The sequence below is a fragment of the Corvus hawaiiensis genome, chromosome Z, assembly GCF_020740725.1.
Source record: "Corvus hawaiiensis isolate bCorHaw1 chromosome Z, bCorHaw1.pri.cur, whole genome shotgun sequence".
Lineage (NCBI taxonomy): Eukaryota > Metazoa > Chordata > Aves > Passeriformes > Corvidae > Corvus > Corvus hawaiiensis.
The window spans coordinates 12530054-12554836 of record NC_063255.1 but is presented as its reverse complement, the minus strand read 5'-3'; the positions used below and the strand labels follow the sequence as shown (position 1 = coordinate 12554836).

General features: G+C 36.5%; 1 protein-coding gene across 2 annotated transcripts in view; it reads left to right on the top strand.

Moving 5' to 3' along the window:
• The window catches only part of WDR70 (WD repeat domain 70), a 128129-nt gene that overhangs the window by 46226 nt on the left and 57120 nt on the right, over positions 1-24783 (top strand). For both annotated transcript variants that reach the window (XM_048291712.1, XM_048291713.1), the window contains one exon: positions 1567-1643. In XM_048291712.1, the coding sequence (XP_048147669.1) occupies positions 1567-1643 (77 nt within the window). The remainder of the gene's footprint in view (positions 1-1566; positions 1644-24783) is intronic.

Genomic DNA, 24783 nt, shown 5'->3' with positions numbered 1-24783 from the left:
ATTTCCACAAATTTTGATACAATGGTTCTGTTTACCTAGATGATTTACATCCAAGTCAGTTTTTTTGAATAGCTTAAGCCTAAAAAGTAATGATAAAATCTAAAGCTCAAACTGATGATAAAGTTGATTTACTTATTGCTTGTAAAGGATATTGCCAAATAACTAGGCTAAATGCTGTTTTGCTTAAAGCTGTTCTTGTCAGATGACTATTTCTTTTGGCTAGTGATACATACATAAAACTATCAAACAACATCTGCTTTAGTTCTTGTTTGCTTAAAAATAATTTAGATTTTCTTTATCTTGTAAATGTCTAGAATTCCAGTATATTGTGGTCCAACAGTCAAAATGCTAAAATATTTGTTATATTGCCTCATTAACTTTTCAGTATTTCTCTCCTTATTTGTGCTTAAAACAAACTGAAGTCATTCAAGCATTGCAGAGCAGATTCCAAATTTCTCTTTGAACATAGTCAATGAGCATGTGCCTGTACTTCAAAGAAGTAAAGCCAACTGGACAATATCTAGTCCAGTAATGTAGTTATATTCATAGTCACCATAATGGCAATTGTTTACCTTGCATAACACACTTACGTTCTATTTTTCCTGTCTTAAAGAAAGAAAACTGACTAGTCAATTTGCAACTTTAATATTTTATGGAAATTTCACTTGAGGTTCACTGTCTTGGCTTTCAAATTCTGTTTCCTCAGTTTTCTCCAACAGAATCTTTGGCTAGTGTAGATTGACATTGGGTATGTGTATTGTGTCACCCTGGTTGTTAGTGTTATTCCCATTATTTTTCTGTACCTTGAAAAAGTTTGTGACACGCTGTATTGATGCCTATTGTTTCATCCTTTCTCTGCTTTACAGCTCTCCCAAGAGAAAAAAGAAGTGTGATTCTATGCTATTTTCTGAAAGAAAAAAAAAATGTAGAAGAATGTCAGGGTTTTTATAAAACAAGCAAGAATGAAATGGATAGAGTACATACAATCTGTTAAATCATTGTGATATCATGTTGTAGTTGCTAGATTTAGCTTAGCAGGCTGCAGCTTTCCTGAGAGCTCAGTGGGGATGCTTAGGGCAGTGCAACCATGGTCGCATCCCATAGCCCATTTCGGACGGCCCTGCGGTTCTTGCTCCAGCAGCCAGCAGCGCTACACCCAGTGATGGCAAAGGAGGCAGAGAAGGGTCGCCCATGAGGGTTTGAGATGACTTTAATCGCATCTTGTCCCGGCAACCCTCATAGGCAGAGAGACCTCATGATGCAGGCGCAGGGGCCTTTTCTCAGGGGCTCAGGGGCGGTCCCTGTGTGGGGTTGGGGTACAGGAACCAATAGGGGGAGCCCGAGGGAGTGGCCAGGGCTAAGGGCAGGAGAGAGCGGGAGGGGGAACGTGGCAGCGGAAAAGCAGTGAGTAGGCAGATCGCCGCAATGTCAGTCAGAAGAGTCCGAAGGGTCTGATTCGTCCCTCAGCTTTCATGTGATTCCATTTCAAGGATTTGGAGTAAAAGTTGTAAAACTTTGTAAGACAGCTTACAAGGCCTTGTAAGACCTCTGTGTTTATTTCTTTAGGGTCACACAGCAATGCTCAATTCAGGCTGTTGGCATCCAAAGATAAAGGAAGAATTTTTGACATGTTCTAATGATGGGTGAGTACTGAGGTCACTCTTTGACAGTGTTTTTCTAGAGACTTGTTTAGCTTTTGTGTTTTAGTGTGCCTTGATTTACTTTAAATACCATTCTTTAGGACAGTGAGATCTGGAAGCAAATATTATATTTGTTTTGCCTCTAGATAGTAAAGGTATTTTGTTTGTATTATTTTAGTTCTGTAACTTAAAATTATTTTAAATGATATTTCATGAAAGTTTTGGTTAATCGTTTTTACAAAAATTCTTGGATAAAATTTAACTTTACCCGGTATTCTTTGGGAGTAGAGTAATTCCTGTGGAGAGACTCAATGTAACTGTATTCGCTAGGAAGATTGAGGATTTCAATTGGAAGTTGCAAGTTTCACTTTAGGTGTAACTGAGTATTGATGGATGTTGTTTTACAAGTGTCAAAGAGACTGTCAGAAATTATTTTGTGGCTTCAGTCTTGATCTTTGTGGTTAGAATCAAATGGCAAAATGTCACATGGCATCTGCATTAATTGAGTTACTGCAGCTGTCAGTAGCAGGTTCATGATTGACTTTTTACTGATGTTTCCAATATGCAATCTCTTTTACTCCAGAGTGACAGTAAGGATTGAATTTCCCCACTAATGTATCTGTAGAGTGGTCCACTGTAAAAAGAATACTTCAATTATCAATTACTTTAAACAACATTGTTTGGGTTTTTTTTCCCCCCAAAAGGGACTGACTGACTGGTTTAACACATGAGTACATGAAAATATTATTTTAATAGGAAAATTCACAGTTTCTGATAAAACTGTGTCAGAAGAGAAAAACCTAAATACTACATTGTGCTTTATGGAGAAATTAAGTTGTAAAAATACAGTTAAGCAAACTGTATATTGTTCCAGATTGTAGGCACGAAGGTACTACTTTCATAGTAGGAATTATTATTAAATGCTAGAATCAATACTTTAAACAGTTTGTTGATATTTTGAAGGCAGTTAGACATTAGTATGGTTTCTTTATTAGGTTGAATAGTTTGTAGGTCATGAAAAACAAATTAAGATATTATAAATTATGAAGATTGTCTGATTTTCTCCTGTCTAAGCAAGTCCCTAACTAGTATACCAAAAATGTATTCAGTACATCCCTGATGCTGTGAATGAAAATGGTCTGGACAGGTAAGAGAAAACCAGATAAACACTACTATAAATGGCTGCATAATTGCATTTTCACAGACACTGTGTGGCTGAAATTACAAGAAAAGTATTTTAAGCCCATTGCATTTTGCTTCCTGCTAGTGGCATGTCTTTTCAGGATTTGGACATGTCCTGTGAAAAGAAACAATTTTGATTGCTTAATTTGCCCCACAGGGCTTGAAGACAGTATTTCATCTGTGAAATTTAATAATAACAGAAACTAAAAAGTCTCCAAAGTTTAATCAGTAATTCATCTTAAGACTGGAGCTGTGAACAAGAATTGCGAAGAATAGTTCCAGTTGGAAAGGACCTGCAGTGCTCATCCAACTGTCTGACCAGTTCAGGGCTGTCCAGAAGTTAAAGCCTGTTGTTAAGGGCATTGAGCAATCAAGCATATCTCCAGGAAGCCTGTGTCAGTCTGGGACCACCTTCTCACTAAAGAAATGCCTCCTAGTGTTCTGAACTTGCCCTGGCACAGCTCTGAACCATTCCCACGTGTCCTGTCCCTGGATGCCAGGAAGGAGAACTCAGCACCTCCCTGTGCCCTTCCCCTCCTCATGAAGCTGCAGAGAGCAGTGAGGTCACCCCTCAGCCTCCTTTTTGCCAAACTGGACAAGCCCAAAGTCCTCAGCTGCTCCTCACAGGAGGTTCCAGCTTTGTTTCCCTCCTCAGGATGTGCTGAAGGACCTTCCCATCCTTCTCCACCTGCAGAGCCCAGCAGGGCCCACGCTGAGGCTGCCCCAGGGCTGAGCCCAGCAGGACCATCCCCTCTCTGTGCCGGCTGTGCCGTGCTCGGTGCTCTGGGAGGGGGTTTGCCCTCAGGGCTGCCCGGGCACTGCTGACCCACACTGAGCCTGCCGAACTGAAAAAGCAGGTGTCTGAGTAGGGAAGGTCATCTGATTATGGCAATGTCTGGTGAACTTCAAAAACTCAGTTAAATGAAAGAGATAAATAAAAGTTGTAATGTCCTTTTCATTAGCCTTGTTTTGTAAAGGTGAGTTGAGTTAGTGAGCACACCTTTGAAAATACATGTTCCATTAGTGAATTTGGAGCACAAGTTTGATGAGGAGCAGCTGAGAGAACTGGGGTTAAGTCTGGAGAAGAGGAGTCACAGGGGGGACCTTAACACTCCCTGAAAGGAGGGTGTGGCCAGGTGTCAGTCCATCTCCTCTCCCAGGTAACAAGAGACAGGGCAAGAGGAAATAGGCCTCAAGTTGCACCAAGGTAGATTTAGATTGGAAATTAGGAAAAGTGCTTCCCTGACTGAGTGGTCAGGCATTGAAACAGGCTGCCCAGGGAAAGGGGTGAAATTTCCATTCCTGGAAGTGATTAGGGATTTGGTTTTGTGGGGGATCTGGCAGTTTTAGGTTAAGGGTTGAACTTGGTGATCTTCAGCATCTTTTCCAACCTTAATGATTCTAACTGACTGCAGTTGTTGGAATTATACCAACTATTATAACCAGTATTATAATTAGTGAATTTCTGACTTCTCTTTGGTGGTGATTTTTGAATCAGGAAAAATAACTTCTGTAAGATTGCTTTAATATGGTATTCTCAGAGAGTATTTTGCTTAGGAGAGTAACATTGGAGTACTTAGGTGTCAAGGCAGAGAGTTTAAATGTAAAGAAAGAAATGGTCTGTGTCAGCAAGATATAATTGAAAACTTTTATTCGTTTATGCTTAAAGGAAACAGGTTTCCTGAATTTTAAGAAAATGCAATTTGTACCAAGCATTCTAGAAACCAGAATTTTTTCACTTGATACTGTTTATCTGACATTTTGCATAGAATGAGTTATGGATGCCATTAAATGTTACAACTGTATCTATCTGTCTAATTTTTTTACATTTATTCCTGTATTTATACATGACCCTTAGGTGTTGAAGAACTGTATTCATTGATTCGTAAAGCTGGCTTTTTTGTTCAAGACAAGAGCTTTGCACTTAATGAAATGCTGGCAGAAATATGAAACTGTTGAAGAGTCCATGTAAAAACTTGGTTTATGTTGCATGCAAAGAAAACAATATAATTTTAAGAAAACTTGAGCTTTGGAGACTGTGGTCTTCTCAGACCAAAGACTGGCAATCTTTATTTTAGGGAAGAGAGATCCAAGTAGGAGGAGTATGTGATCAAAGTTTGTGAAATGTTTAAGATGGTAGGTGAGCTGAATGTGGAACTGTTGTTTTCGAAAACTTCTTCCAAACCTAAGAGGTATTTCTTGAAAGTGGATATAGTTAAGTTTAGAACTAATAAAAGAAAAAAAAAAAAGAGTGCTGTTCAGATTTATTCTGAAATGTGTTGTCACAGGAGGACATGGAGGCAAGTTTAAAAAGGAATGAGAAAAATTCATGTTTAGAAGGACTCATAAACAGATAGAAAATGCAATAGGCATTATAATGTCTTCTATATGACAGCTGTGGATAGTAAGGCGAAATGAAGGGAATGAACTGTCATGACCAGACTTTGTCAGCATCATTATTGCTGGAATGAAGACTGAATACAGGGCTAAATGAACCTTTGATCAGATGTATCCAGATGTGCCTTATATCTTTGTGTTATTCAGTGACAGAAATAATTAGGATGTAATTTCATGCTGCATTACTGTTGAAAATGTAGTGTGTGGATTCTCAAGATACAATACTTATGCATTGGTTTTATATCTGGAGTTGTGTAGTGTTCATGTGAATAAGTTAACTGTAAGGTCTTCTCTCTCAAGCAAAGTGGTGAGACAAAGCCCAGTCTAGCTTTATGTGGCTCTGGTACATAGAGATTTTGGGTATGAATGTTTACAGTTTTAAACAAAAAAATGAGAAAGTCTCCCAGTCCTAAAACAATATTTTTACAAGGCAGGAGACCTGCCCGTACCCAGTTTTGACATTCCTGACATTATACACGAATGTGCTTTACAATTATAATAGACATTGACATATTAAACTCTCACTGTTTATCAAGACCATCTATACCCATAAGAGGAGAAATTAAAAGCTTTAGAGTATTGCATATGAGAGGAAAAGTGCTATCAAACATCTACTCTTTTTTTTTATCCCAACAGTGCATCTTGTATGCAATGAAGAGAAGCTCTGGAAATTTTGCAGTAGATTCATGTTAGTTTTGTTCTAGAATTTTTACTAGATATTGATGTAAGAATAAATTACCTTAAGTACGGCAACCACTCTGAAACTCTTTTAAGAGGGAATGTAATGCTATCTGTATATCTGCAAGTTGAGATTTAAGCCTCAGATTGTGAAAGGGAACTGCCACAACTGGCATGTGTAAAGAAGTATATACATCTGACACTAAACACCAAAATGGGACCCTTCAGAGGGTCATCCTGTGTGGATGTGGGAAGATGATACCAGGAATGCACTTAATATAGGTATGAAGGAAAGCTGAAAGTCTTCCCTTTTTTTGCTGGTTTTAATCTGTGTTGGACATCACACAGAGCAGTAAAGCACAGTGATAATTGTCTCTTAAACTTCTCTGCTCACATGATGAGTATTTCTATGTGGAGAGGTATTTTTGAAAGACCTATTTTTGAAAATGCTTATAAGAAAAGAATTAAGAGTTTTTAGTTAATCATCCAGGAGTTTGGAAGGTGCTGAAAGTAATGGTAGAAGCATGTGTGTCATGCTCCTTGGGGCACACTGAATGGCAGGGTCTGAGGCTGAAGGAGAAGAGGACAGAGGAGAGCACATGAGGGATGTTAGTGCAGTGTTAAGCCTTATTTCTATATTGTGTGGTTCTAGATCGCACCTCCTCTAGAGAAAACAGTCTTTCATAAACTGAATGAATGACTATTTGCAAGTTGTGGACTATATTTTATCTGATTCCTGTAGCATTTGCACTGTCTGTGTCTTTAGTTGAATGGTTGCCACCTGCATACAGCTTAAAAATAAAGAAAGAAAATTGCATTTTCTGGGTGGCATGTTGAAACCGGAGTTTTCATGATGCATAAAGAAGTTAAAAAGCAAAATCTGCAAGTGGCTGTGTGGCGTCAAATGAAAGTAACACATTTTACATGTGTTTTAAGTAAATGCTTTTCAAATATTTTAAACTTTTTATGTTAACCTGCTATAACTCTAAATACTCACTTAGGGATAGTCTTTTTATGTATGTGACAGTTTTGTTTTGATTCCAGGTGACTAGGGCTGTAGTAATAGTCTGAACTAAAAAGTAATTCAAATGAAGGCTCTTAGAATTGCTATTGTAAGTGATGTATTTTGAGAGGTGATCTGTTTCTTGTGACTTATCCATGGCATTCAAATATGCTATACATTTTACAAAAATCCTGGAAGTAGGTTTTGATGATAATATATTCTAATGTGCAGGTGTTAGGCTATTTGTAAATTTATTACTTCAGACTGCAGATATATGGGTTACCAGCAGGGAGTCTCAGTGCATTTTGTATGACTGTTCAAGGACACAATGTTGAACTCAGGAAAAACTCAAAAGAAAATGACACAGTTCTTTTTGACTCCTGTATGAGAGAAACAGAAGCTGCTCAGCTTGCCCACTGAAATGAGACAGAGCCTAGACAGAGCAGTTAGGGAATGAGTCTGAAAACTGCTCTTAACTTGCAGATCCATCTGCAGCTTTGAAAACTGCTGAGAATAGTAAGATAGCAACGCCAAGGCTACTACCAAGATGTATGTATAAACTTTTGTTACAACCTAAGCTTCAACACTGCATCTGTCTTCACAGATTTGAAGGCTAGTTGGAAAAAGCGTACTTAAAAGTAATTACTGATGTTTTACCATACGGGGGATCATTTAAAAATCTTGAATTGCAGTCTTAGGCTTGTTCTTTTGTGCAATTTCTAGATTTACTTCTTAAAACAAGCTGCACACTACAGAGCATAGGACTTGCTTTGGGGTCCAAAGTACTTACTCACCAAAAAGATCACCCTGAATCACATCTAGTTGCATCATACTACTTTATAGGGTAGGGAATGCAAGTAACATTGTGTTGAAACAGTTGAATTTGCCAGAGGAATAGTATAACTCGGAATTCCATCCTAGGAAAAGAAATAACTCTTGCCAAGTTATTTCAAGCACATACACATACAGGTGTGTATACACATATACAGTCACTGTGGCATGTTCCATATGAAAATTAAATACTGAAATTTGAAAATGTTTCTTCAAGATTTTTATGAGATACTTTTATTCCCAGTACAAATTACAGTTTAGGCAAATTTTCAGAATTAATTTAGAACATAGAGGAATACAGTTCTGTTGAGTGGTTTATTTTTAATTATACCAAGGTAAAGTTTTTTACTACAGCAAGAAACTTCAGAGTATTTTTGTGCGTCAGATGAAAGCACACATTAAAAAAATTAGTTGGTTTATCTGGCAAGAATTTAAGTATTCACAGTACTTCAGTACTTTCTAAAGAGTTTGCTCATTTTAGAACTGTGCAGTGAGTGGAGCAAGAAAGGACAGTCTTTTCAAAGGCGTTTGCTAGACCTTCGCAATGTTCTTAGCTTAGGATGGAAAGGCAGAAGTTTTGCTGTGTGTATTTGCTTCTTTTATCCCAGAAGACATAGTATTTCACTTGTCAGCTGTATTGTGCTCTAGTTGGGTTATATATGGATAAGCATTCCCTGAAACTTGTTTCCTAACCCCTTTCTGTCAGACTGGAAAAGCTTTTCTATTACATCTTCTCTGGTCCTGGCTCATCTTGACTGAGAAAAGACAATACTTTTGAGCAGTTCTGTTAGCAGATCTGTGGGGTAACTTCTGGCAGAATAGAAATTATGGGAAACTGGAAGTTTTAGTATTTCAATGAGCTCAACTTGATATCAGATAGGGAAGAAGACAGAAATTTACCATTTGGAAATTTGGTAAGAAACTTATCCATGGTTTGGGGTCATACACAGGTTGTTGAGCAAATACTTCCATTGTGGTAACTTTGTTCCTCAAGTATCTTTCACTGGCAATTCCTCTCCTGTCTTCTCCCATGAAAAATGTATTATGTCTTTTATTGTATGAAGATGAAATCCTTTCTTCACAAGTATTCACTGGTAATTTTAACCTATAACTCAGTTTAAAGGACTATTTTCTCATGAGATATGCATCTTATTCAAATTACCAGAATTCTAGTATTAATGAGAAGTACAATAGACTTAGCAAACTAAACTAAAACGGGTTTTTTTTATAATGAGAAAGTGGAGTAGGGTAGACAACGATTTATTTTGGCACATTTGCTTACAAAGATAAAATATGCATTCTGTCTAAGAAAATAAAATTAAATTGCCATGATTAATGTTCAAATCTGATTCAGTATTAAAGCTACACAGTAATGACTAATGATAGTTAATATCCTATAGATCAAAACTCTGTGAAAATATTTGCTTTGTGATTTTTAGTGTTTAGACTTGCAGGTAATTTTATTGTCTGAATAATGAAATTTTAAATTGTTCCTCTTCTCAGGGTCCTCATGTTATATAAATACATGTTTTAGTTAAAATCCCACTGCTAAGTTGCTTGTTTAGAGATGTATGTCGGGTGGTTTTCATTTTTCATGGAACGAATTGGAACAACCTGAAGTTGCATTTCTCAGCTGGTAGTGGTTTCAAAGGTGCATGGTTTCACTGGAAGGTGATGAAGCTTGGAAAAGTTTTCAGTACAGAATCTTCTGTTTAAGGCAGATAAATCTCATTTCGCAAGTGAGAGTATCACGGAAATCACGTATGGGTTTTTGTGAAAGAAGCTTCTCTTGTTTATTTAATAAAACCTTTTATAAATTTTTGTATAGTATCCATTAGTAACTTAAAAGCAGTAAATTGCATTCCAAAATCTGTTGAAATTTTTTCTGTTAATTCCAATAAGTTTTGTTTGTGACTTTTAAAGGATTAATCTTGTAAATACATGTGAGATATTTGTCATCTATCAGCTGGGCTAGCTAATAGGAAGAGATCTTAAAACTGATAATCTGAAGTAATCAAAACAACATGTTCCTAATGCAATTTCATAAGACTGAACTATTGCCTCAAAACTTCTATATTTCCATAAATTATTTTAATTAAAGCAGATTTTATCAGAGAAAGTGTGAATGTATTTCTAGTAAAATAAGAACACTAAGTATTAGCCACTGATTCTGAGAGCAGATTGGTTAGTGAACTGGGTGCAAACAACAGCATGGGAAATCATACACAGAAGAATATTTTCCTGAAAGTTATGTAGGGTTAATTGTATATAAGCTCCTAGTATGAAGCTGTGGAAAAGCAGATAGACATCTTTTAAAAATGCATGCATGCACAGAGAATTAACTTTGAGGGCACTGGTAAAGGATATGATGTTAATATTTTGTTTCAGCAATACCTATCGAGTTCTGTGTCTAGTTCCAATGACAGCAGTCTAAAAAGGATAGTAAAAGACATTGAAAAGGAAAAATGTCAGAGATGTATCCTGGAACTTCAGCTAATTCAAGAATATTCAAGAGGCTGAATACATTTCAGCTTACTGAATAGGATATTAAGAGAGTTGGCAATGGCAAAAAAATACTGAAACAGAGATAAAATGTCCAACATCTGAAAGTTCTTTAAATTGTTAAAGACATAACTCGAGCCAGTGATTGAAAGTTAGCAAAGTTTGTATAAGAGAAAGAAAGTATTTCTTTGTAAACAGATATATTATATGACTGTATAACTGATTATTAAGGAAGAAATGCAGTAAATTCTTTACCGATTGTACCTTTCACACAGAAATTGTGGATGAAATTTCTATTTCAATCATCAAGACAAGCCAGTGAACACAAAAAGCACTGTTTAATAAATCTGAGATTGGAATAGGCAGGTGATTCTTAGTGATTAAAACTGTGATCAAACTGTACATGTGACTTAGCTTTTTATAGATAAAGGCTTGGTATTGAGCTGTGAGTGTCTGTTAAAGTTACTCAGTTTTTGAGGATAGGAAGAAGTCCACACATAGTCCTTATGAGGATGGCAGAACTGTCTGTGTGGAGCTGCAGGTAGGGTATGGATCGAATAGTTCTTACAATACCACATTAATTGCAAGACTTCATTCCTTTTTTAGTTGTGTGTTTTTATTTCAAAATCAGTCTGCTTTCACACTTTTATCAACCAATTCCTCATTGACTTTTTAGCTCATTTCCCCCCCCCCCTTTCTGTCTCTGAATCATTGCCCCGTAGGTAATTTTGCAGTTGCTTTGTGGCAATAATGTTAATTTTTAAAGCTAATATAGTAATTCAAATGTTTGCTAATAAAGCTTTATATTAAATGCATTTCTCTTGAGAGGGATTAGTTTGGTTTTGGAAATGTTTCTTCTCCTTGAAATGTTTCCAGACATGGGATTTGTGAATTTTCAGTTTGCTAGGACAGAAAACATCTGATCGATATTCGTTAGTTTAGCTCATTAATAGTAGTGGAAACTTCTGGTCAGCTAATCTCTACACAATTAAGATCCACATTCACTGGTGTCTGTATGATTTAGAACATGCTGGCAAACATTTCAGTCTCCTGAGGTTGAACTTTTGGTGAGATAAGATGCAGATCTTCTTTTGTCATCATAAACTTACTAGACCATATACATTCCTCCCTTCAAAATAAATAATTTACTTACGTTCATTTGTAGCTTTCTTCTGTTGTGTGATTCACAGTGAATTAAAAGGATAGCAGATTAACAGGTACTGAAGTTTTAGATGAGAAAAAGGTGTCTTCTCTTTTTTGGTGGCACACACTTAGACTTTAAAAATTAATTATTTTATCAGTATGTTTATTACAAAACCTAGCAAATAATTTAACTTAAAGCAGATCTGTTTTGAGATAAAATTTAGCTTTAGATCTCTTGTCCTGGTGTCTTTAAAAAAAAATTATTTTATTTCATCCAAACTGTAATAATTCTGGATTTTTTCTGAATAATTTTGAAATTTACTTACCTATTAGTTGATGTATCATTCCAGCATCTGTTTACTTGCAGCATGAACTGCTTTTCCTTTGGAATTTTTTTGTTAGTCTTTCAAGAACACTGAGTGAGTGTTGTGCCTTTGTAAGAGTCCATTATGTCGATGTCTTCTTAGACCACTAAATCAAAATTACCATTTAAATGGAATATATGTTTCCAGTTCTTTCACGCAGTGAGACTACCTCAGAGGACCAGAGTCCATGGCCATGGCTTGTCTGCTCTGAAAACTTTTTCAAGTAAATGAAGGATGTCTCTTATATTGTACATAGCTCACATTTATTTACATGAAGATTGGCAATTGAGTAACATGTCTCACAGTGACTCTAGAATGGCTTGGGTTTGAACCAAATACCCATGTTTAGAGGCTCTGGATGGCATTAATAAACGCATGAGCACTGGACATGAAAAATTGTAGCATTACAGTTCAGTTTCACAGATTGGATATTTTGGGGAAAAGTCAATGTAGTTTTAAATTAACTGTTCCACATGCAAGCTCTTTTTTTTTTTTAACCTTCTTCTGAAGGTTAGCACCATTATGACAGGATTGATGGAATGAATATTGTGAACATTCCTCATCTGCTTTGTTAGAAAGACAGTGGCTTGGTTTAAGGAGCCTCTTCATCAGGTTACATTCAGATGAATGATTTAGCAATGAAACAAACAGATGGTCACTTCTTAGACAATCCTAAGTAGATCTTCAAGTAGATATATGATAACATCCATTTGTTCAAAATACAAAAAAATAAAATAAAATATTTAATAAGTTGGTTATTTGCTTTCTTGTTTCTGAGCCTCTAGTTGGAACTTGCCTAGTATTGCAAGTTCATGGTACTTTCAAGTGAAAGCTGAAGTATTCGTGAAGTCTACCAGTTTCAAGAGTGTAAGGTGTTGGAAAAGTAGCAAATACTGCAAAGTTTCCAAAAGTGTTAGAGATGTGGAAGATTCACCCACTTTTTTGGGAAATGTATATTGTTATATGGAATATAACTTAAACGTACTCCATGTACTTTTAGTTCCGTAAAGACTTTCAGGTATAAGACTTTAAGGTATGTGAGCCTAACAAGCTTTATTTCTTGTAATCGACTATTTGTGAATTGGAAATTAACTTAAATAAGGCACTCTCAGACTGTTGCAGATAGTACTACTTAGATCTAAATATCAAATGTATGTGACGAGTGCAACATTCATAAAATTCAGACCAGGGGAAAGTTAGAGGTGCATGAAGTAACAAAATGTTATGGCTTCAGGGAAGCCTGATGTTTGTGTGCATGCACACAGGTGAACGCCAAGAGTAAGGAACTAATAGTCTGGTACCTGGTCCCAAAATAAAGTGATTTTATTAAAGTGATTTTTAAGTATTCTGTCAGTTAGAGGTTTTAAGTCTTCATCTCAGTGTTTGCCTATGTAAATATAGTATTTTTTGCTTCCACACAAACCTGGTTTAACCAGAATTTTATATAATGTTTATATAATGTTTAAATACTTGTATTGAAATGCCACGCAGATTATCTAAAAACTTGTTCTCAAGAGTTGCATGAGGTAAAAATAAAGCAGAATTGGCATTTATGAAGATCAAATTACTTACGGAGATTTTTATATCCACTTTATTTATCCTCACAATGCTGATGTTTTATTTTTTATGTCAGCCATAGCAATTCAGTTCTTTGCAACAGTGAGGCTTAGGAATTATGTATATCAGTTATGTTAAGTTCTGATGAGTTTTTTCTTTCTCCTGTCTCTGGAACAGTAGAATTCTCATCCTTTGGTGCAGAACCATGGTATTTTGCAGCAAGTGGGATCATTCTGGTTTTGTAGGGTTAAAGTTCTGTCACTCTTGTTAAAATCTTCTGATAAGTCATAATTTTAAGTATTTGGAAAAATTGTCTCTGGAAACTCGTTTGTAATACAAGACTGCATTCATCAAAAAGTGTGGTTATCTCACATGTGTGTAGTAATTTGCACTGCACTGGCAGAGTAGTTTGCTTTTTGTCTTGACGCGTAAAGGTGTGAAGTCCATTACAGATCCATGAGGATGGCTTCTCCTAGACTAGCTTATCTATTTTTAGGTACATACGCAGTACAGAGCTGATTAAGAGAGTACAGCAAATGAGCAGGCCTGGTTAAGAAGAGTTTGAATAATGACTGTACTGGTCCTTGCTGAAAGCTGTATGTTTACAAAAGGGTTAGTAAAGCTATTTTTGTCTTTATAAACTATGTGCGTTTACATTAATATTTTTTCTGAAGTTTTTCTTTATTGAAATGTTAGCTGCTACAATAAGATATGCAGTCAATGGTAAGAGCTTACATTTGAGGGCTTTTTCAACTGACATTTTTACTGCATAACTTCATTTTTAAAGGATACACACACCTTCAGGTAAATCATCTTAAGATTTAAAAATTTAAATCAAAAGGGAAACTTCCTACAATGTAGAGAAAATATGGGACCAAAGTATGCTAAATTACTGCTCTACACTGGTGGGGTCTTGCCTTGAGTCTTGGAGACAGTTTTGGGTGCCACAGGATAAGGACATGACATTGAATTGTTAAGAGTGTATTAGGAGAAGTGGGGCCAAAATGGAGAAAGGTCTTGAGGGCAAGACTTAAGAGGAGCTGCTGAAATTGCTGAGCTTGTTCAGCCTGGGGAAGCGGAGTGTTCACCTTTCTCTTGGGGGGCAGCAGAGGGGAGGAGCTGATCTTGTCTCTCTGGTCACCAGTGGCAGGACTTGAGGAAATTGAATGAAGCATCATCAGTGGCAGTTCAGCCTGGACATTAGGAAAAGGTTCTTCACTGAGAAGGTAGTTGGTCCCTGGAAGAGATTTGCCAGGGAGTTGGTCCCAGCATCAAGCCTGGCAGTGTCCAGGAAGCATCTGAATGAGGCTCTTAATCAGGTGGTTTAGTTTTATATAGATCTGCAAGGAACAATGATCCTGGTGGGTCCCTTCCAACCCGAGATACTCTGTGATTCTGGTCTGTGATTCTGAGAAAATAAGAATTAAGAATTTTGCTGATGCCCCAGGTAAAAAGAAAAGGTGGAGCTGGGCATTGGTACTCACTTAAGAATAGCCGAATTATTGAGGAAGCATCCATGAATTCTGGCTTGGGAAAAACAAAAAAATTTGAGAATTCTCCTGCTACTTGATTGAGCTGTGTAGGAATTCTTTCGGTTACAAGTTAAAATTTGATTGCTGTGGTATGTCAGTGGGTACTTTAAACTGCTCATTCATTCAGTAGGAAGTGGTGACATAAGACATGTCTTTACAGCATTTAGGACAATGGACATAAGTTGGAGCTGGAGCTTCTGCAGTTTTCCCAGTATCTGTCTCCCAGTAGCTCTTAAAGTTGGATGTGTTGGTGGCATTTGTATGTCTTTGTTGTGATTTTGGACTTAGTTCTGTTCTTACTAGTTTTTGAGCAGATTTTTCTTGGTTCATAGAATTTTAGATATAAGAAGTGTGGGTTTCTGCCAGGAATATTCATATGCTCTAAATGCATGGTAGAATACCCTTTCGAGTTGTCTGGAGTCACAGAATAATTTGGGTTGAAGGAGACATAGGGAGGTCATCTGTTCCGATTCCCTACTTAGTGCAAAGCCAACTCAGATCAGGTTGCTCAGGTAGCAGCAGGTTGTGCAGTGAAATAAAAGGTGAATTTCTGAACAGTCAGAAATTTCAGGGCTTCAAGTAAACAGAAGACTAGAGCACTACAAGTAACATGTTCAAACTCTAGAGTTACTTGATATTTTATTTTATTATTGATTATTTGATTATTTTAGCAAATTAAGCTATGAAACAAGTCACTTAGCTGGTGGGTTTTTTTTATTTGAAAGGATAAGCAGATTGTTAAAAGGCAATTAGTTGTTTATGTCCTGCCTTTAGTATTTTTAAATCTACGCATTTTAAAGTCAGCAAAATTCCCACCATTTTCCCCCATGTGGAGAATATAATTAATAAGGGAGCATAAGTCCCTTAGTGTTTATCCACAAGAATCATAAAATTTAATACTATTTTGTCTACTAATCTATTGCTTTAGACTTTTATCTTTACACAGAAGTAAGAAAAGAATACAGGGGCTTCTTCAGTAGTGGCAGTATTATGATATGAGCAGACCATGATGATGAGTATATGAAAAAAGGATATTCTCTGTGGTTATCCAGACAGATGTGGGACTGTATCATGACTCTCTAGAGTTCTGAGGCTAAGAACAGTAATTTCTTTTCTTGAAGAGATGCTGTTTTCCTTTCTGAATTCCTGTGAGGATGAGAGAAGTGTCTTAGACTATGATGGATATTTCAGAAAATATAAGTACCTAAATTTGCATTTACCTTATGTGAGCAGTTTGTCTTGGTCTTTATAAGTAGGTGATAAGTTTTTATGTGATTACATTACGACGTATGAAGATTGGTACTCCATACATAAATACAAAGTAAAACCCACTTTTAGAATTTTCTGTAGCCCTAAGTGCATAGTTAATCTATGCAGCTGAGTCAAACTGCGTTTTTAGAACAGATTCTGTAACTTCAGAAATCAAAATACAGTTAAGACTTACAATTTGCTCCCTTCAGGTACTTACCTTCATTAGATTGGAGCTCATTGCTAATGGACCTGCAGAAAAGTGAGTGAGATCTAAGATGACAGCAAAACCAGTTAAAACTAATTGTCATGCATGTAGGGTCAGCTGAGGTGTTGCTTCAGAGAGATTTTGTTTGCTTGACTGTTTTAATTTCAGTTGATTTTTCAATGGTGTAATGAAGAGTTCAGCTGAGTGTTAGTTCCAATTTAGGTTATTTAACTGGGTGAAAAAAACTTGAGAACCAAGTGAGCCTAAGCTATTTTATAGCCATGACTAATCAGGTCTTTAGAAAGCATCCTGTTTTCCTAGTGATTAACCCCCCTCCTGTTGCAGTATCATGCAAGACTGATCTTGAGTAATTTCAATTCTTGCAGGTGACAGTAACTTGAACTGTTAAGATGTTCTTTGCCAGAAGTCTTCCCCTTTGATCTTAATCAGATATACCCCCTAGGGAGATTGATTACATCCCACTTTATCTTTTCTAAGTGGGAGATGAGATCTCAGTTCATTGCCTGCTTGCCCCATTTGGAAAATGACACAAAATTGTATCTACTTTTACTGTCACAACTTTCAGAACAGAATCACATAATACCTGTGATTTATCTAATGTTCTGTATAGAAATAATAATATTGAAGTTAGATGTTGCTGGAATAGTAAATGAAGGACTTCTTGTGTGTAAAGTGCTACACAGTCTCAGGAAAATACCGGTGCTCAGGTTTTTTAAATAGCACAGCATTAACATAGACTTTGAATTATTATTAATTCAAAAGCATATTGACTCCCTACAGTGCTCAATATACTTCATTAAAATCACCAGATCTGTTACTCATTTGAAGAAAATATCTTAAGGGGATAGTTCTCTAACCTATTCTGTGCACAGTCTTCTGAAGACTTGCTTTTAGGTACCTTGCTGATTTGAACTGAAAATATCATGCACTTTGGTGCAGACATACATGATTGTTGTCTTAATGGTTGATGTAAAGATAAACAACCTTCTTCTTCAGTCAGAATTTAGTGTGACAACATCATCAACAAGAAACAAAGCAAATTAGCTGTCAGTCCCAGCGAGAAAGTAATTCAAAACCAGCAAGACTTTTTTTTCTTGGTGCAGTTTAGCTGCCCAAATATTTATCACTACTGCAATCAAATATAGTCAGTGGTTCAGGGAAATATAAAAGGAAAACAGTTTAATATTTAAGGAAATACTAAGGAAGAAAGGCTTATAGGAAGTCAGGCACGATGACGTGTTCAGCTTTTGCCTGTACATTGGCCTTTGGAAGGGAGGCAAACAGACTGAATTCATGGGTTAGACTTGAGAAAAAATTATTCAAGGAAGAACCCATCACAACAACATAGACTTGAACATCTAAGTGAATTATTTTTTATTAATCTATCAGCCCTGCAGCATTTGTTTTCAGTACCATATATGCCTTTAATTTGGAGACCATTTTCTTAGGCTGAAGAGACCTTTTTCTGTATCACTCTTTTGGGAATTTAAACAGTCCTCTGGAGCATGTTTGTGTGTTGGTTTTTACATTGTGTGTTTTTTTTTGTTTGGTGGTCTTTTTGGGGTTTTCATTGTTTGTTTTTTAATGCCTCAGTGATTTAACTCCAATTTGTCTTCTACAGAATTTGAATGTATTTAAGTGCAGTCTCCTTCTCAGTAATATGTCCTCTCAATAACATAAATTCCCTTTTATGTATTTTATTCTTGTATATTGGTTCTTGAAGCTGTTGGATTGATTTGGTGAGACAGAGGGGGGATGTTTGTCCCACTCCCACCCACCTCATCCCCCAACAATTACCCTGTCTTCAAAATGTAATCAATGTTTTTAGATTTCTTCTATTTTTCTGTAATCTAAGCGGTACTGAATGTATCATGTATGTTGAATGTTAATCCTCCTTCCTTAGAAGTGAGGATTCTTACTGGTATTGCATGCCTGTGTGTCCTCAACTGCTGCTTTCTGTCCACTGGTTACCTTAGTTATTTTTTTTAGGTTTACACAATTGGTCTACTTTTCACTTCTGTATTCCTTCTCAGCCTATTTTTCTACTTGTGTGTTTTTTTCCCATAATAGCTCTTTTTATATTCTGAGGTTGTAAAGTTTCTCCCACAAAACTTTTTATTTGTGTTCAGAGTATTTGTTTTGATATGAGGAAAATTCTGCTGAGCATTAGTAACTGCATTGGAACTTACTAGTAACCTGTTAATGGAATAGACATGTAGTATTGTTGTTCTTTTGGTTTTTTTATTGAAAAATTTCTGTCATTTACTTTTCTTTTGATCTTGACCTTTCTGCATATGTTTTGTATATTAATACATTATATTGTCTTCCAAGGTAGCAATTACATTCAGAGCAAGTTGTTATCTTAGAGTTTTTAGAAAGAAAAAAATAAAAGTCTTGTGAAACTTTTAGGTCCCAGATGAAACTTACTGTTTTGAATTAAAGCATTCAGAATCTTTGAAGTTGAAGACTGGGTGCAGCAAAGTATTTTTCTGAATTTTGCTTTGTGAATTCAGTGGGAATTCAGTGGAAAATTCACAGTGAAGGTGGGAAGACAGTATAGAGCAGAATATTGGAATTTCTTTTATGACCCATTCTGAAATATTTCAGTTTGTGTGCTTGTGCTCTTTTTTGTGCTTTGACTTAACAGCTGTTGTTGATAATTGATAAATGTAAACATTTAAAATGTAGAATTTGATTTTTACTATGTAGTGTTTTGTCATTCCTTCTCTGCCAATATGATATGCAAAATATGTCTGCTATAACCTTTGAGGATGACTGAATTTTGGAGTTGGTCATTTTGATGAACTGATCTGTAGATACTTTGAGGGAATCTTCAGGTTTTGAAAGAAGTACTTAAAAAAAAAAATCTGTACAAAATTCCAAAGGATGTATTTTCTATCACTTTGGAGAGCTATATAGAAGGGAACAGCTGAAATAGATATGCAATACATATGCAAATATTTTATGTACAGGATCTGATGATTAAAAAATGTATAAGACTTATGTTATTTGCTTGCTTGTTTCTAGGAAATTTGTTCCTGCTCTTAAGTTTCTTACCTTCTTGAAGAGTGCCTTTTTGTATTGCTAGCTTGACCCAGTGATTTAATCTGGGAAAAAGCAAAAATTACTCAGTCCAGAAAGCTTGTGAGTTTTGATTTCATTAAAAACAGACTCTTTATGCCGTAAGTAAAAGGTTCTGTTGATAGGTGTTCTACTGTGTCTTTAGAGTAAAATATCTGAAGGGTCATACAGATGTATTGGTGGGTAACCCTTTGTGTCTGAATGCATCTTTTGGCCAGCTCCTCAGTCAGAGGTGATTGTATGTCATAACTCACTAGGATTTGCTGCTGCTGTTTTCATCCCATGAACATGCTGCACAGCTGACTTGAGGGCAGTCGTGCCAAATCTGGCATGACGTGATAACTTACATTCTGTTCCTTGCTTTTATCTTACTCAATCTGTCTCTTTCTGTCTCTGTTCTTCTCCTTTACCTGCATTAGTTCTGGTTTCTTAGCCAAACCGATATTCTTCCAGTTCTTCTCTGTCTTCTCTTCTAAGTTAGTTTTCCTCAAATGTTGCATATATTGGCCAGCAGCAGGATTTTTGCTTAGTAATTCAGAACACCTCCTCTCCATGCTCTCTCAAATGCTTATGTGTCACTTTAATTTTGAGTTGGTTGCTTTTTAGTTCATTCACACTGGAGAATGGGAGCAGTTCCCATTCATTGTTATTAAGTTTTAATCTGCTCCCCCCCAGTAATTAAGATTCAGCTGCACTTTTGCATACAAATTATGTACTTCATACTTTTGTACTTTGTACATACAAATGATGGTAATTTCTCCTGTCAAAAAAAGGCTACCAGTTTAATTTGAAAATATGGAAAGATACGGTTTCATAGTTGCTTAGCTCATTTGCTGTATACCACATACCTTTTTTTTTTACTCTATTAAATGTTTCTCTTTGTTTTTTACATCTAGGGTTTATTTAAGTAACAGAAAAGTAGAATTGTTATAAATTCCTAAGTTCTGTCCATATTTTTGGCAGTTCCTTCTGTAGTTACGATTTTACATATGTTAGATGTGACTTTTCTTGTATTCTAGTTCAAATTATTTTAATTCTGTTCAGATGCTGGAAGTAGGTAGCTTATTTAGAAGTTTTTCTGCCAAGCAAGTATGGAAAGTTTCTCTGGATTTCTCCATCTGTTTTTGTGTACAATTTTTTTTCATTGTCTGGCAGGTGACTCAACCTTCATTGGGTCCTGTGTGCTCAACGAAAAGAAGTAACTTACTTCTGCTGAAAGAGGGCAAAAAGAACATAATAATGAAAGTTTTCTTGCTGACATAATGCTGCACCATATGCATGAAGTGCATCTTAACAGAACTTTGCAGCTATTTCTTAACTAATCTCTTTACATATTCTGCTTTAGGCAATTTTTCGTCGTATTAATAAGTACCTTAATTTCATTCCCATGTATATATGGTTGTTTTATGTGATAAAAGAGATTTAAAAAAACCCTTACTGTAAGATTAGTTGCTTTTTTGTTTATAAAGAGTCTTAATCTAACACTTCGAAAAAGTGTCTTGTATCGCTGATGTCTTGGTGTCTTGTACTGGGATGATCAATTCCATTTCCACAGTATTTGCGTGATGATTTTGAAGTATGTTACAGCTTTGCAACCTTGTATTACACAGGAAGGCACTATAATACATTGCAAAGGTGAGCACTATAATGTGATTACTAGATTCAGCATTAAGCCTGATCTGTACTTTTAACAATAATGTACTCTTTGCTTCTTTTGTATTTCAAGTGATAAAGAGTAGCCTTAATTATTCAAAGTAGACTTAACATATTAAATGCCAATAACATTCAGCATTGTGCAATAGAGTTTACTAGTCCAGTAGAAACAGAGGAGGTGGGACAGACAAAAAAGCTTAGTGGAATTTGGCAGGTCAGGCTTTTGAAGTTTGAATTGGTTCACTTCTTGAATTTCAACAGATTGTATTAGGGCAGTGTCTAGCTGACTCATGACAGAGAACTTTTCTGTCCTTGCAGTCTGGGAAATGCAGCTACATAATGATAATAGTTTGTGTAATGCAGCAGCATTTTGCCAATAATTAATTTTATTAGAAATTTTAAATTAGTAATAACATCATAAGGACGAGAGAAAAAAACATTTTTGGGGAAAAAACCTGCCAAAACCTCCCCTTGAACCCCAGTAATTAAATTAGTTGTTTATTATATGTCATTTAACTTCTCAGTGGTCACGAAAATATCCACATTACCTTTCCAAAAGAACATTCTCCTCCTTTTCTAAGTTGCTTTGAATTGCTCTTGGCAAATATAAGAACTTTACAAAATCAGTTTTGCAAAATCTGTTTTGCAGATGTGGAATCCATAATTTAAAAAGTTAAATTTAAACGTGTATGTGAAGCCTTTTTCCTGGATATTTTAATTGAAAAAGAGTTTATGAAAGAGAAATCAAAAATGTTGATGTGACTGTGCATATCATTCAATGTATTAAAATTTGTTGTAATGAACAAACAACAGTGTATGTTAGAGACATAGTTTAAAAAAAATCCCTACATATACTTTTTACTACAGAACAAACTTTCATATAACATAATTTGTTTTCAGGTGGAAAAAAAGACCCGTTCAGGAAACATTTTTCTTTTGTTTTTACTGGAGTTCAAAAATACCTTAGTCTGCCTATCAACAGATAAATATTACTATTATACTCCTACTAAATGGTGCAACATGGAGCATAAAACAGTTTATTGTTTCATCTCCCACTTTTTAAAGTTGGAAGATATGCTCTTAGTAAGAGAGTTTTTTTGAACAAAATGAATGTCCTGGAAATTATCTGATGGATGCAGGGATAAATTTTTTTACTCATTTCAACACAAACAGCGGACTGAACTCAGAGAACTTAGGAAGTGAAAATACAACTTCCGTAATGCAATCGCATTTATTTTTTCATTATGTCTGAGGAACAGGAAATCATTAGATGGTAAAAAATATTCCAGAAAAAAAACCCCGGAGTGATAATTACATAATGTTCCCTGAGTTGACTGTTTTATGGTATGCTGATTGAGGGTCAGTAGCAAAAGTGGAGAGAATATATGGAAGCACTCTTAGAGTATTTTTGCTATATTGCCAATTTAAAGACAATATTACCTGAAGGTAAATTATATGGGTTTCTATGCTTCTTTTTTTTTTTTTATCTCCTTTCTTTCTGGCTAGAATGGGAGGACTTAAATATTAGTTACAGCATCACAGAACCTTTGGGGTTGGAAGAGACTTCAGCGGTCACCTAATTCCAATCTCGTGCCTCCTCTCACCAAGGTCAGAGATGCCACCCACTAGACCAGGTTGCTCAGATCCTTATCCAACCAGATCTTGAACATTTCCAGGGAGGTGACATCCAGAACTTCTCTGAGCAACCTGTACCAGAGCCTCACACCAACACAGTAAAGGATTTATTTTCATATTGATCCTAAATCTCTCCTCCTTTAGTTAAAACTGTTCCCCCTTTTCCTATCACTATCTGCTCGTATAAAAATCACTTTCCATCTTTTTTTACAAGCCCCTTTTTAGTACTTGAAGTTACTTTTGTTCTCCCCAGAGCTTCCTCTTTTCCTGTCTGAGCAAATCCAACTCTCTCAGCCTGTCCTCATAGAGATGTGCTGCAGCCTTCTGATCAGCTTAAATGTCTCCTCTGGACTGGCTCCAACAGGTCCCTGTCCTTCCTGTGCAGGGACCCCAGAGCTGGATGCAGTGCTCCAGGTGGGTCTCACCAGGGCAGAGCAGAGGGGCAGAATCCCCTCCCTCCCCTGCTGCCCACGGGGCTCTGGATGCAGCCCAGGACATGTTTGGCTCTCTGGGCTGTGAGTGCCATGGCTGGGGCATGTCCAGCCACAGAATCAATTAGGTTGGAAAAGGCCGCTGGGATTGATTCCAGCCTCTGACCCAACACCGCCATGGTCAACCAGACCATGGCACTCAGTGCCGTGTCAAGTCTCATTAAACACCTCCAGGGACGGTGACTCCACCACCTCCCTGGGCAGCCCATTTCAGTGTCTAATCACTCTTCCTGTGAAGAAATTCTCCCCAATGTCCAGCCTAAACCTTGTCTTATTCCAGTGAAGGTATCTCCCCGAGGTCCTTCAGTGATCCCTGCTTCTCGTCTATCACTGCTCTGAAGGAAAATGTAAAACATACATCGTTTACAAATGACTCCTGATGTTTTAGTTTGTGGTGATTCAGTCAGAAACCATGCTAAGCTGAAATTTTGCACATGGTATGTGTTTGCAATATGATGTCCATTTTAAAATAAGAATAGGAAATGTTTCCATAAAGGAAAAAATACTTAAAAGATCTTATGTGAAAGAAGACATTAAAGAGCTCAGTCTTAGCTCAAGAATTAAGGGGTCTCTGGGAATGATTGACAAATTTGTAGCTAATACATAGATTTCATACAAAGTATTTACTTTAGTAGAAGTTTTTTTTTTCATTAGATGCAGTAGCAGCAAGGCAACAGCAAACACATGCTCAGTGTGGGGACATTAAGAAAACACTGAGGGAATGTTAAATATATACTGTAGGCTATGTGGGCATTTTTGACAGGGCATGTAACTCATATGTGTGGGAATATGGCCAACTGTCTGCAGTGGAAGCAGCAGTTCAGAGAACTTTGATTTTTCAGCTGACCTGCTGATATTACAGCTGATTTAGGGCTCATACTACTTTTAATGTGTGTTATAAGGAATAAAAGTATACAAGTGCTTGTTCTTCCTTTACAGTAGATAGGTAAATGATAAAAAGGTTTGAACATGCTCTTAGTATAGCCAGTTTTTGAGGTTTTGACAGGACATTGAGCCCTAAAAAGAGGAAACTGAAGACTTTTAAAAAGTCATTCCATGCCAGCAGAAATAAAGAATTAGGATGGTAAAGGATTCTCAAGAGATTGTTTCTGGAATTACATCTGAGATGCTTGTGAGACATCTGGAGTGAAAGGGGAAGGCAGGCTCCGAAGTTCCCTGCACATAATTGTGTTACCAGATGCACCACCTGAGAAGGGGTGTGCCAAGGCAGTCCTTGGGAACTTGGACTGTAAGGGAGGACAGAGCTTTTCAGTAGGAGATGGTCGTCACTGAAGGAAGAAGAGAAGCTGAAGGTACAGGATATTCAAATGAGATTTTGGAGGGATTGAGTATTATGAGGGAAGGGAAATGGCAAAAGATACAAGTTTTGAGCAAGTATCATGGTGGGAGAAAGTATGAATGAAAGGCAATAGACTGAGATGATTATTGACAACACAAGGAGGCGAAAAAGGGAGTCTCGGAATCATATGACGGTTGAGGATGAAAGCAATTTCTGAAGATCCTCTAATCAACCTAATTATCATTGTAATATAGTGCTTTATTTAAAATAAAAATAATAATTAAAACCATCAAACAACAAACCCACCAAAACTTCA